Source organism: Passer domesticus, chromosome 4 (assembly GCF_036417665.1).
Source record: "Passer domesticus isolate bPasDom1 chromosome 4, bPasDom1.hap1, whole genome shotgun sequence".
NCBI lineage: Eukaryota > Metazoa > Chordata > Aves > Passeriformes > Passeridae > Passer > Passer domesticus.
Window position 1 is genome coordinate 24,251,739 of NC_087477.1, and position 13,131 is coordinate 24,264,869.

A 13,131-nucleotide genomic window follows, 5' to 3' on the forward strand; every position below is an offset into this window, starting at 1 on the left:
ATATATGACCTATTATAGAGTAATGCCATTAACATACCATTAACATACCAACTCCCATGGCAACACTCTCCTCACCATGACCTTATCAGCATCCCACTTCCCATGGTCTCAGGTTGATGCCTCCTGTATATACCACTGAGGCTAAGCCACTATTCATCCCAGCCATTCCGTTCCCACACCATATTCTGTAACAATTTAGCATACCAAGTACAAATAAAAATGTTCTTGAAAACTGAAGGTTGAAAGTATTATATAGATTCATTCTGAATTTTTAGGTTGATGTTGACTAAAGTTTTGGATTTGGCATCTAAAGGTACAACACAGTCCCAAGCTCACACAAACACCCATCTTTACTTGAGCTGTTAAGTGCTACCCTGACCAATCCAGCCTAGAAGTTTCTATTTCCCTATGCTTCCTATGTAATGAGATGTTAGACTGGTAATGCTGTGGTCACAATGGTTCAATTGCAGACAAGGCAAGGCTTACAGGACAGGACAGCTCCCACACTACCACAGATCAAACAGGTTATTTGCTTCATTGCACATGATGGTCACAGAATCACAGAAAGGTTTGGGTTAGAAGTAACCTCAAAGATAATCTCCTTCCAACCTCCCTGCCATGGGCAGTAATACTCTTCCTTAGACCAGGTGGCTCCAAGTCCCATGCAATCTGGCCTTGAAAACTTACAGGGATGAGGCATCCACAGATTTTCTGGGCAACCTATTCCAGTATCTCACCACCCTCACAGTAACAATTTTTTTCCCAATATCTAATCTACACTTGCCCACCTTCAGTGTTAACTAATTACCCCTTGTCCTGCCACTCCATGCCCCAAGGGTTCCACTCCAGCTCTCTTGCAGCACTTTTAGGTTGCTCTAAAGGTCTCCCTGGAAGCCTTCTCTTCCCAAGGCTAAACAACCCCACCTTTCTCAGCTCTGGTGCTGGGTGCTCCAGCCCTCTCACCATCTTTGTGGCCTCCTCTGAACTTGTTCCAACAGGTCCACACCCTTCTTATCCTGAGACCCCAGAACCAATGCAGCACTGCAGGCAGAGTCTCACCAGAGCAGAGTAGAGGGGCAGAATCCCTTCCCTTGACCTGCTGCCCACAGGGCTCTGGATGCAGCCAGGGTATGGTTGGCTTCCTCTGCATCTTTCTCTCTGCCCTAAGGTTATTCCCATAAATTAAAAAAAAAATAATAATTAAATTCCTGCTATAGATCGCAGCTTTCCCCTTATTTAGAAGTGAAAAATTAAATATTTCGTCATGCAAAAACAGTATCAGAAAATAGGTATAAAATATATTTTAAACCCACAAATTTTGGAACTCATGCTGTTTGTACATTTTTAAAGTAAAGCCAGAGGAAGTTTAGCAAGTTTCTAAAATGTTGCATTTATAGACAAAATGTTCATTTCTGTAGAAAAACTAATGGGCTTTCAATATTTTTCTTTGGTAAATGGGTTAACTAAATTTGAATTTTAGGTTTGACTTTTTTTTTTGGTCATTGTTTTTAATTAAGTTGGTCCTTTGAATGGAGCAGCCAGAGTTGTTTACCCACAATGGCCATGAAATTCCCTGTGCTTGATGGTATAATTATCTCCTCATTGCCTGGTAATTCTTTTAAGGCTTTTTTTTTTCTTTTTTTTTTTTTTATTAATGTGGCACAGCAGAAAAGAAGAATAATCTGTCTCTCTCAGTCCAATCTTATGAACTTACTTACATTGTCCCCTCCTTCACATATGACAACTTTTAAGTTTTAGATTAAGGCAGTGTCTGTTTTCAAGACAGTATAAATTTTGTTTATTTTTTCAGTTACCTGAGCCACTGCAGTCCATGACCTGTACAAACACCTGCTGCCTACAGACATTACAGGATCTGACTTTTGTTTATTTGTTTGGTTGCATCACCTGTCAGATGCAGAAAATTCTACAGAGAAGAGCATGGCAAGTTCCATGTACCTCCCACCTCAACACTGTCTGATTCTGTTAGTGGTCTGGCTGTGATGAGAACTAGGTCTGAAAACTATGAATATCCTTCACTGGGCTAGAATAGGAGCATCACTTTGGACAGAAATAGAACAAGCTGAAAGGTAACCATCCATGAAGAAAAAGAAAAATCCAGTTCTGCTGACAAGTGGGCGAGTTGGCAGTAGTATGACAGAGACTTTACAAGTTTTTCATACTAAAATTTCTCATTAAGTTCCAAAAAAAAAACCTATATGCACCTTTCATTAAAAAACAAACCCCAGACTGCTCAGCAGCATGTAAGAATAGAATTTACTGTAGTCGAAAGAGGCAGCCAGCTTATATCCTCATAGACACAGAAATTCTCTAAACACAAACAGAAACAAAACAAACTTTCAGATAAGATGCAAAGTAGCCAAGCACACTTGTTAAAGATTGAGGAAAGCTGCGACACTGAAACTGGTTATGGCATACTCCTTTTCCCAGCTGGCAGGCAAATTTCTATTAGCCCCGATGTTTTTATGGCTTCCCAGAGGTGCCCTGCTCTGCAGGCACCAGCTCTCATCTAACAGTTCCCTGGTGCCATTCAACAGAGGCACATCCTACCTTGTTCAAGGATTCAAAATTCCAGTCTGACACTCAGCCCAGTAAGTGTTTCCAAGAAGAAGCCTACACTTCTTACCAAAATACCAGCATGCTTGGGTTTCTCTTACCATCTTGTCCCATCTGTGAGTTTTCAGAATCAACATACGAGAGGCTAAATTACTGCTAAGTTTTAAAATTTCATTTTTAAGTGAAGATTTTATTTATTTTTAGAAAACAAAACCCAAAAGCCAAGATCTTCTGAAGTGCTTCCTTGAGCTGCCACAAACCTACAGCACTGCAAATGGGGTCAGAATCTGCTCCCATCACTTAGGGGAGGTGAGAGATGTGTGACATTGCTGACTACACAACAAAGGCTCTTTTGAATTATTTACTACAGCAGAACTAACAAATCATCTGGGTGCAAAGCTGCAACACTGTTCCAAATAAAGAAATTAAAAACTAGGGTCAAAACTGACAGGCTGGTATTGTCTTTTAAAATTGCTTAAAAATATATCTTCTTGCACTTCATAGTTCAATTTCCAAAATCGTATTTCTACCTTAACCTTCAAGTCTCTTTAGTGAGAGACACTGCTCTTCCAGAACACAAAAATAGATTCTCAAAGCTGATGTTTCTCAGAACTTAGGAAGCATCTGCCAAGAAAACTTCCCACAGACATGGGCTAGATCTTCATCAGTATTTTATTTAATATAGGCAAAATATTTTATGTTTATGTTTTACAGTGTTTTGGTCCTACCACCCATCTGGAACAGTTCATGAGGATAAAGGTAGCTCTTTTTCTAAAAGAGTAAAAAAAAAAGCCTCCCAAAACACAGAGAAGCCATAAACATCAGATCTCTGCTTCAGGTAAAATTCAAAAGCGTGCAATTATTTTAAAATACCAAAATTTATTGTTAAGGTAATTTCAGAGCACTGAAAATGAGTAATCATCATTTCTCTTTTGAAAAGGAGTACAGTTGTTCTATATCTTACTCTTGATATAAATCTTAATAAATATTCATAGATAACTCCAGGACACCTCATTAACATGTTGTTCAACAAGTAGACCAAGTGCTGAATTAGAGTTTAAAATAATTGTTATAAATGTATCTTCTCAGAGTAACATAGAAACAGTTGTAGCATGTTTTCTAGAGAAATATCAGATTTATTTAAACATAGTAGCCAACAAATGCTACCACCTAGAAGAAGGCTCCAAGGTTTGGTGCTACTAGACAAAACAAGCGGAGAATTCCAGATGGGTTGACTTCCTTTTTTCCCCACTGTTCAGATAAGACTTGACTTGTTCCCAGAACCTCTGGAGACTGTTTGCTTTGCTTAGGCTGGGGTTCACCACTTTGCTTCCCAGACCAGCATCAGTAATTCCTTCAGTTTTCACCCATGGGTTATAAAACACAGCCCAAACTGGACCACAGGATTTAATTTTCCTCATAATCATGGTTGACGGTGAGATCTTGGACATCAGATCAGACAGTTTATTTCTGGAATACTTTTTATACAGGTCTAAAATAAGCTACCATTTAATCTTGCTTCAGTGTCTCTATTCCTTTCACCCTGTGACTCAGTCACTGACTTTTCACAATCTGCTTTTGTCAGGGAACTGCTCTGTCAGGTTCCCACACATCTTTAGATCAATCTTCAACTCCTATTAACATTAATATTGCCATCCACAATCCTCCTTTTTTGATAAACTGGTGCCTAGCCTGCTTTTACTTTTGTGCAAGATTAGCACAGTTTGCCATTTAATCAACACCAGTCAAAATGAACAAAAATAGATATGAATGCTGAACCAAAACAATCCAAACTAAGACATGATGTCTCAATTTACAGTTGGAGTTCAAGCAACAACTAAGGTTCAGAGCTGCCAAGGAGAATTCATGCCAGGTTTCCTTTGCTGAAACTATGAATGATAAAAGTTAAGGCCAAATTTCCCAAAGACTACATGAACATAGAGGGTCACTACTTATGATGCCCCTCTAGGACCATTACATCCATTCACTAAGTCTGAAATCACAGGTTTACTTGACTATCTACATTTTCTGCCAGTAAATCTTTCACATTATCTTCAAAATACTGAAATGACAGATATCAATGGTACCAAACATTTTCTTCTGTGAAAAGCACAGTACTATGAACAAAAAGCAATGAGGGGGAAGTGTTTCCTCACTAAATACTCCCACTTCTTCATAGTATTTTTGTGTCTGCTGCTTAAAAGAAGTCATTATCAAATGCTGGGATTTTATAAAATGTTCATTCTTCAAACATATTCAGCATATCCTGACTTGTACCTTATATATGTACAGTCTTCTTCATTTACCATCAGATTAATTACTGATCTATTTTAGTGCAAGTTACTAAATATATTTCCATGCAAATTTTGACAGCCTAAATTCATTTAGTAACCTCAGCATGTGGACAGCTTGGCTTTTCGTAGTACACAGCTCCGAAGAAGTTATTGTGACCAGGCTTTTCATTTTTGTCAGAGAGAGAAAATCCAATTTATAAAAATAAAAAGTTTTCATGGTGTTACATCAAACTGCTTTCTCATTTCACATAACAAAGCAGTTCAGGAACTCTGCACAAAACCTTTACAGGCTGGGTCATCTGATCCCTCTTGCTTTTTATGCTTTAGTAGGGAGTTCTGTCTCTGGGCTATCACATCTTGATGGCACAGAAACTGATTTAAAGGTTTCAGTAAATGTTATTTTCTCCATCCTGATCAGAGTTTGTGTATAATCAGGCATTGCTGAAGGAAAACTTGGAAAGGACTCCAAACTTTACTAGCAAAGGATGTACTTTGCTCACAGACAACTGTCCCGCCTCCCACGGTCACTTAAGCTCTCTTGCAATGCTTGAAGAGCATTAAGATGCATTTGAGCTTTTTAAGACTCACACATCTTAACATTTATAAGAACACTTACAGCCACAACAGCTGGGGGTGGGGGGGTGTATATATACATATATCAGCTCACACATATAGACATTCTCATATTCTCTAAGTGAAAGACAGTAAGCTCCAACAGTACATGCAATTTGACATCAGATTTTGTACAATTCCAGTATTTTCGTTTTAAAAATAATATATGCACACCAGATCATTCTAGATAAATTATAAATGGCTATAATACAGCTATAAAAGGTTTAAATGAAGTCTCACCCATCCTTGTTTCATCAGCTGACAGCTTCTGTCCTACAGTTAAAAATATACATCTCACATAACATTTTCAACTGTGTATGGTTTTCCTAAACAATAACTAACTACAAACACAAGCCAACTAACCACAATAAAAGTGTAGACTGAATTTTCAGTATACCAGCTATCTTACAGTAAGTAGGTGCCCAAATATATTCCCTGACTCAAACAAGGTTAAGTCAAGAAAAATTAGGACCATGAAAAGTAAGTGACCTCATATCTAAGAGGAGACTATGCAGTAAAAATAGTCTTATCTACAAAATGAGCTATAAATGTGTCAGCTTATATTGGGTTCATAAAGAATTCCAAATGTTTTTAGGCTTCTTCATATTTGACACTGCCACCTAGTGTAGGCTGTATTGATATATTGCAAGCTTCTGACTATTGCCACCTGTGGTCTCCAAAACCAAAACAACTTCCATAAAAACAGCAGTCATCACTTTTGTTTGTCTTACCTGGAAACTCTCAGTTCCTAGTAGAAAATGTCAATGCTAGGCAGCTGAAACAAAATAGCAGAACTTAAAGTAACCTGACACTGACATCAGGAAAGCAAAAAAAAATTTCCTAGAATTAAAAATATATAGTTCCTACTTGTTGTAATTCTATGGCTGAACATTTATCAAATATGAATCTTTTGGAAAAATGTTCAGTGTAGATTCACTGAGTGAAAATGAATGCAAGTTAAGCATTTGTGCTTGTGTAGAAACTACAGAACAAATTGAACAATATTTCTCAATTGCAGGTCAGAACATTTACTTCAATGTTTACTTTTTTTTTTCACCAGGTGTTTCTTCCTCATTTACATCCTCTGTCTTTATTGCAAGGTTCAGTGACTGGGTCACCATCTGATGATCCTTGTCACAGTACTCCTGTGGAAAGAGCTGCTGTGCAGGACTGCAGGGGAGCTTGCTTTACAGCCCACTTTCCACACAGAGGCAACATCTCATGGAATTCTCATTCCAGCTAACCCAGAGAGGCTACATTCCATGGCTACTATACAAAAGCCACCAAGTTCTGTGTCATGACCAGCAGTAATACAGAAATTCCAGATACAGCAGAGCTCTATAGCTGCCTTTTCAAGGGGGAAAAATAAACCCCTCCCCACACTCATACTTGACTAAAGCAAAAGGCACTCTCAGACACTACAATGTCTAGATGATTAATTTGAAAAATTAATTTAAATTAATTATCATTGATTGAAAGTGCTGTATTTTTAAAACTGTATATGTAAAATATTTTAAAATATAGTTTTATATTTATGCTATATTTTTTAAATATAAAAATAGCAGACTGAGGTTATTGTGAATGTCAAATGCAGTATCTCCTACTCTGTGTACCAAACCCTGTTCTCATTTACAGAACAATATGGAATAACCCAATAAAGATATTATTCCAAAATTACATTTCTATAGCAGACAAAGTTATTTCATCTTAGAAAACTCAGCTTTACTAACAGCTGTTTTCTTTAGCCACTTACACAAACACAAAGCAAACAGAACCTGTTAGTGCTGCTACACAAACACAGTACAACACCAGAGCTGATGCATTCTGCTTAGTGCTCCATCTGCACAAATGCACAAGATACCAAGCCACATTTAACACCTAGATTTTACACACATTTGCATGTTTCTGAGCCATTTTCATAAGAGAAATATGCACCCCAGGCTTAGTGAATCTTACTAGCATTGCTATAATACACTAAGATCACACTTGATAACTAAACAAACAAAACACAAACTTAATGATACATGAACAGCTGTCAAAATACAATAAAAGCTTATTCCTCCCAAGAGTTTCTTCCTCTTAATTGCCCTTCACATATCCACCTCTTGCAGTCACATTAAAAAACAGAGTCTTCGTAGCGCCTCGTGTTAAGAGATTTCACTCTATTTGCCAAAATAGTGCTTTTGCAGCAAGAAACTTCAACTGGAAAGAGTACAGATAACAGAATGAAAGAAATTGATACTTTTATATGTTAAGTTTAAGAGAAAGTTCCCCCCAGACTGACTTTACTGCCATACTCGGGATAAATTTTCACTGGGGTCACAGGGTAAAATTTCATAGAGACATGATACAAAACAAAAGACATCCTGCAAAAAAGCACTGATGGTTTTAATTTTTAAGGCCATGGCACCCGGTAACAGAGCACAAACTCAGCCTGCCAAAGTGACCTTGATAAACGGCATCACATTTAACACTTTGACATGGTACTATGTCAAGTAAGTACCTTTAGCTTGAGTTTTCTTATGTATTTTCATTAAATAGAGCCTGGTTCAACATTAAAAGCAATCTAAAGGAACCTGTGGGGCAAATTCACTGACAAATAGGAAGATGCTTATTTTGCCAGACTGAGACAAAAAGGCTTTTTACATCCAAATCAAATTTTAAACTTCCTGTGCAGAGACAGAGCTGAAGTGACTGTAAAAAGGACACTCCTGCCCCGTCTCTTTGGATTCTGAAGGGTGGCAAATTCTTTAGACCTTGGATTTATAACACTTGAGAAGCAGAAATAATTCTACATTTCTTAAAAGTCACACCAACTGACATCAAACAATTCAAAACCCATTACTGAAACAGGTAAGCGAACTTTATCATTGTAAACTTGAAAACCCTACAGAATAAGCAGATACAGTTTGTTCTATTCACTCCCTCTCAAGACAAATTAATACTCATACCATGTACAGCATAAGATGTTCACTTTTCAGTATGTTACTTCAGTATGCCTTGCCAAAAAGGTACACAAGTCTTGGAAGACACAATGTATCCTGTCTCCTATCAGCAATTTTCATAGTAGAATAGATTGCTTAAATCTGATTTGCTCTTAGAGATTCTGTCCATATTTACTTAATTTATGATGACCAAAAAAAAAAAAAAAAAAAAGGGGGGGAAATTCTTCCCCAAAAAGACCTGCTACTGACCTGGCCAAATCAACTGAATCGCCCTTTGCAGATTATGGAGAATTCTACATCAGTAGTTCATTTTTTTTCCCCTCTTCTGGCAAGCAGTAAAAGCACAGCTCTCCAAACAGCAGGAAACCGAAATCCACAAACCTCAAGCCCTCTTTAGAATTGTCAACATGGATTCTGTATGAAGACAAGCAAGTCTTTTTAATTAAAATCCTGTATCACTGTGAAGACATCTGTGAGCTGAAGTCCAGCACTACACTCAAACCTTGTCAATCCAGCTGGCCTTTCACACTTTGCCTCAGATTTTCTGTAACACATCAACTATCCAGGACAGGAGCGCCTGAGAAGATAACTCACCAGATCCTTAGTCAACTGAGTTAAGGAAGAGTCAGACATTCCCTTAAAAATAAACAAACAAAAGAGTGAAATCAGCTGTGACTGCTGCTGGATAAAGAGATGGAGAACTCAGGACAAATTTGTAGTGAGATTACCAGGTTTGTAGGTGAAATCAGGAAGCATGGGGAGGGTAAGTAGTAGAAAAGAGCCAAGGCCTGAAAAGGCCAGGACTGCCAACTCATCCCAAATAACATTTCAGCTTTCCATCCAGCTCATGTTTTGACAATCAAAATGAGATTTACAAGCAAATTTAAAAATCCAGCGAAAAGTATTTAATAGAATTTGAGTTCTATCAGCCCAGATTACTTCAAAGAAAGAATCCTTTCTCAAATAACATTCACCATTCATCAATAATACCAACAAAATATTAGTGTAATACATGACATTTAATAAGCCAAGCAAAACTAGCTCTTCCTAAAAATTTCCATCAGAGTATTTGACGTACAGGAAGAGTTATGAAAATATAAGTTAGGGAGAGACATGTTAGCTACACAGTGTTTAAGCTGTTTACCCAAGTGTTTAAGCATGCAGCCTCAAGTCATCAGAAGTTTTGAAGAAACTTTAGTGTTGGGAGTAACTGTCCACCTTTGGATTTGTCTCATAAACAATCTTGCTTCCTCATGTAAATCTGTTACATAAATTCAAAAAGTATTCTTTTCATATTTCTCTGCAGAAGTCATATGCTAAAATATATATCCATAGCAAACTTAATAATTCAGCATACCTATCAATCTCACTGCTTTGCCTCCAAAAATTCACACTGATTTTAGGCCTAGGCCTATTCAGACAATTACTTCACCTGCAGACTCTCTCACAGCCTCCACTCATCACTGTAAGCTGGCAGCACTGTCCTCTGCAGGCTGACTTCAATGCTCCAGGCAGGTCTTCCACTCCTGTGGTTTTTTTGGGATGGTGGGGGTTTGTGGTTTTGGTTTTTTTTTTCTTCTTCTTACAGTACAGTAGACTCCTAGGCACTAAGCAGACTATTAATCTTGCATTCTTGGTTCACAAAACCTTCACCTAATGTGAAATCTTTCAGGCAGATCAGAAGATAAGGAGACTATAGATCATAAAGGAGGATATGTAAGAGGCACTTGGATACACCTGCTCAAACAGATATACCTTAGGCAGAGGAAGACAGAATTCTTTGATCAAAAAAAGTAAAGCAGCCTCACAGATAAGTCTCGCCAGAGAAAGAGAAACCCAGGCAAAAGAAGGATCAGCCACACTTGCAAGGTTTGAGGAACCCATGGAGTACAGAAACTTGAAGCTTCAGTCAGTCCAAGAAAGCCAGTAAAAGAAAAGATGTATTTTCAGGAAAGATTTAATCTGAACTTGAGTGCTGTAGAAACTGTCAGAAAGCGGAAGGGGGGAAAAAAAGGCAAAAATAGGGCTCTGAAGTAGTAACACTGCCACATGCTGCCACTAATGCCATCAGGGCTGAAAAAAATCTCACAGGACTAATTACTGCTCATATTAATCTTGTGACTTGTATCCTAATTTTAGTGGAATTATCAATATGTGTGAAGTAAACAGCATTCAGTCCTGCATGGATAGATACAGTAATGAGAGCTTACATACACAAACGCCATTCAGCAGACAGGTTCACAGTACAAAAAATCTGAGATACTGCAGGGCTTTAAAGCTAGCTCAAATTTAATCAAGTGAAATAAAAGCAACATTGAAAATAACCAAGTGACTAGAAAACTGCCTTTTTAAAGACTGCTATCACATTTGCAAATACTTATCCGAACAGAAGTTTTGTTAGTAACCAATTATTTGTATACTTTTTCTTTGATACAGACCGAGAAAGAGACATTCTCCCCATCATTCTTGCTATGTAGGCATCATTTACATACAGAGAGTGCCTGTAAGCCAGTAAAGACTAAAAATATTCTCATCTTTGAGATTGAAAGTCAGATTTAAATGGCATATGTATGGCCTGATTTTAGTATATCTATTTAACGCATCATTAATGGGTAAATAAACAAGCAAATTTCTTCTGGCAAGGAAGATAAATGGAATCATAATTAGGCATCAGATGAAAACACAGCTCCACAAAGACTTGATCCTATTATTTCTATTTTGGATGAGGTACGGGGTTAGTGTTTTGGGGACCAAGATGGGACTCCCAAGCTCTGCCATCCATGCTTCAAATTCTATGTGTCATTTCAGAAAAAGAAAACAGCTCTCCTCGACTGTAGATCAGAAATTGAACATCATCCCCCACTCCCACCTTTTCTGGCTGATACAATTTCAAGTAACAACTCTGCTCAATTTCATTATCTGTGATACCTTTCTTGTGGTTTCCATTACATCTCGGCAGACGCTGCTCTTTGCAAATGGGGATCCTATAGCTCCATCACTCCACCGAATTAACCCTTAGCGTCACCCACAGAAGTCGCTGCCCTCACCCGAGTATTCCCAACTTTCGATCGCGACAAAAAAACCTTTTGCAGATAAGTTCCTCCAGCCCCCCAAGCCCGTTCAGAAGGGCCACGATCGCAGCTGCGCTGGGGACCGGCACCGCGGCCGGGGCGGCATCCCAGCTCCCGGCGGGAGAAACCAGGGCAGATCCCCGGCGCGTCCTACCTGGAAGCTGCCCCGGCAGGTCGGCTCCTTCCGCACTGCCGGTGATCCCCGGAGGGCGGGCCGGCCGGCCGGGCCACCTTCCTTCCCCCAGCCCTGAGCGGGGGGAAGCGGCGCGCTCCAGCCGGGATCGCCCCTCGCCCGCGGCTCCCGGCACAGCCGCCTTCCTCCGCCCGCTGCCGGGCTGCGCGCCCGCCGGGCTGCGACCTTAAGAAACTTGGTAAGGGAATAAAAGGGAGGGACTTCGCCGGATCCGATTCTCGGCTCCTAATCTCTCCCGACGCGCCGGAGCCCGGGGGGAAAACAAGGAGACCAAACCCTGGCCGGCAGCAAGAGCCCCCGCAGCCCTCCCAGGCAGCCGTACCTGTCCAGCGGCGGGCGGCACTTTGCCCTCCGTGTGCGGGAGGCGCTCGGCGGCTATTTATAGTCCGGAGCCTCCAGCAGCGCGGCGGCCGGCCAGAGGAAATGAAGGGCTCGGGCAGCCGGATCCCGCCCGGGAGGGAGGGAGAGGTGCGGCTGGCTCCGGGCACGGCGCTCCTGCCGCCCCCAGCGCTGCCGTCCCCTCCCAATGTCACCGCGAGCCGGCGGCGGCCCCGCAGGTAGCCACGGTGGCCGCCAGCCGCCTCCCCGGGAGCCCTGCGGCCAGCGGAGCGCGGCTCGGCTCGGCTCGGCTCGGCTCAGCCGCGCAGAGGTGACCCGCTGCTGCTGCTGCTGCTGGAGAAGGCGAGACCGACGCTGGGGTGTGGGAGGGAGATGCCGGCGCTTGCCATTCACCTCCTGCCGCCCAGAGGGAGCCCGGCCGCCGCTGCCGGGGCTGGCAGGAGGCGGCCGGAGCTCGCCCGGCCCCGGGCCACCGGGAGCAGGCTGGGGTCGCTCCCGAGGAGGCCGGCGCCGGCTGGACCCGGCGGGCAAGCTCCGCATCGGTACCTCCCGGGGGGCTCAGGGGAAGGCAGCGGGACCGGTGGGAAACACTAGTCCCTTCCCTGTCCCGGAGCTGGAAAGCGAATCTGCCTAGAAGGCAAGCAAGCGGTGTCGCGGGCCAGCTGCCTTCCAGCCTCAAAACTTGGAGGGGGTGGGCGATAAGGGATGCCTGGTCCTGTCAGGGACCTACCTCGCCTCCGGCCGGTGATGCCGCTGCAGAAAGTATTCACGGCATCCATACACCCGGCCTTTGATTCATGGCATCTGAAAACCGGGTTTGTATGTATGGCAACAGAGGGATTAAGGCAAATAATTTGTAAAGTATTTTACTCACTTGATAATAATTTATTTTTTTTAAATTCGGGGGTTTTTTCTACTTCTTTTGTAGTTAGATAAATCCTGGTATTTGAAGCTTCAATCGGTCCTTTTGAGACTACTTGTGCATTATTGCAGGACACCGTCTGGGATTTGAGCAGCATAGCGTGCTCCTACACCATCGTTCTCCAAGCAACTGAAGTTAATACAGATTAGACAGCTACATTAGCCTACTCAATATCATTTGT

The 13,131-nt window shown here is 41.3% G+C and overlaps 2 protein-coding genes across 13 annotated transcripts in view; both read right to left on the reverse strand.

Annotated features, from left to right (window-relative positions):
- Positions 1-11,830, reverse strand: part of INPP4B (inositol polyphosphate-4-phosphatase type II B) — a 295,785-nt gene extending 283,955 nt beyond the window's left edge. The window contains exon 1 of the mRNA XM_064416567.1: positions 11,651-11,830. The gene's annotated coding sequence lies outside the window, so the exon portion shown is untranslated. The remainder of the gene's footprint in view (positions 1-11,650) is intronic.
- Positions 1-12,679, reverse strand: part of LOC135298731 (uncharacterized) — a 96,716-nt gene extending 84,037 nt beyond the window's left edge. For all 12 annotated transcript variants that reach the window (XM_064416581.1, XM_064416576.1, XM_064416584.1 and 9 more), the window contains exon 1: positions 12,012-12,679. In XM_064416581.1, coding sequence (XP_064272651.1) covers positions 12,065-12,568 — 504 coding nt within the window. In that variant the 5' untranslated portion in view covers positions 12,569-12,679 and the 3' untranslated portion in view covers positions 12,012-12,064. The remainder of the gene's footprint in view (positions 1-12,011) is intronic.
- Between the last annotated feature and the right edge of the window lie 452 nt (positions 12,680-13,131).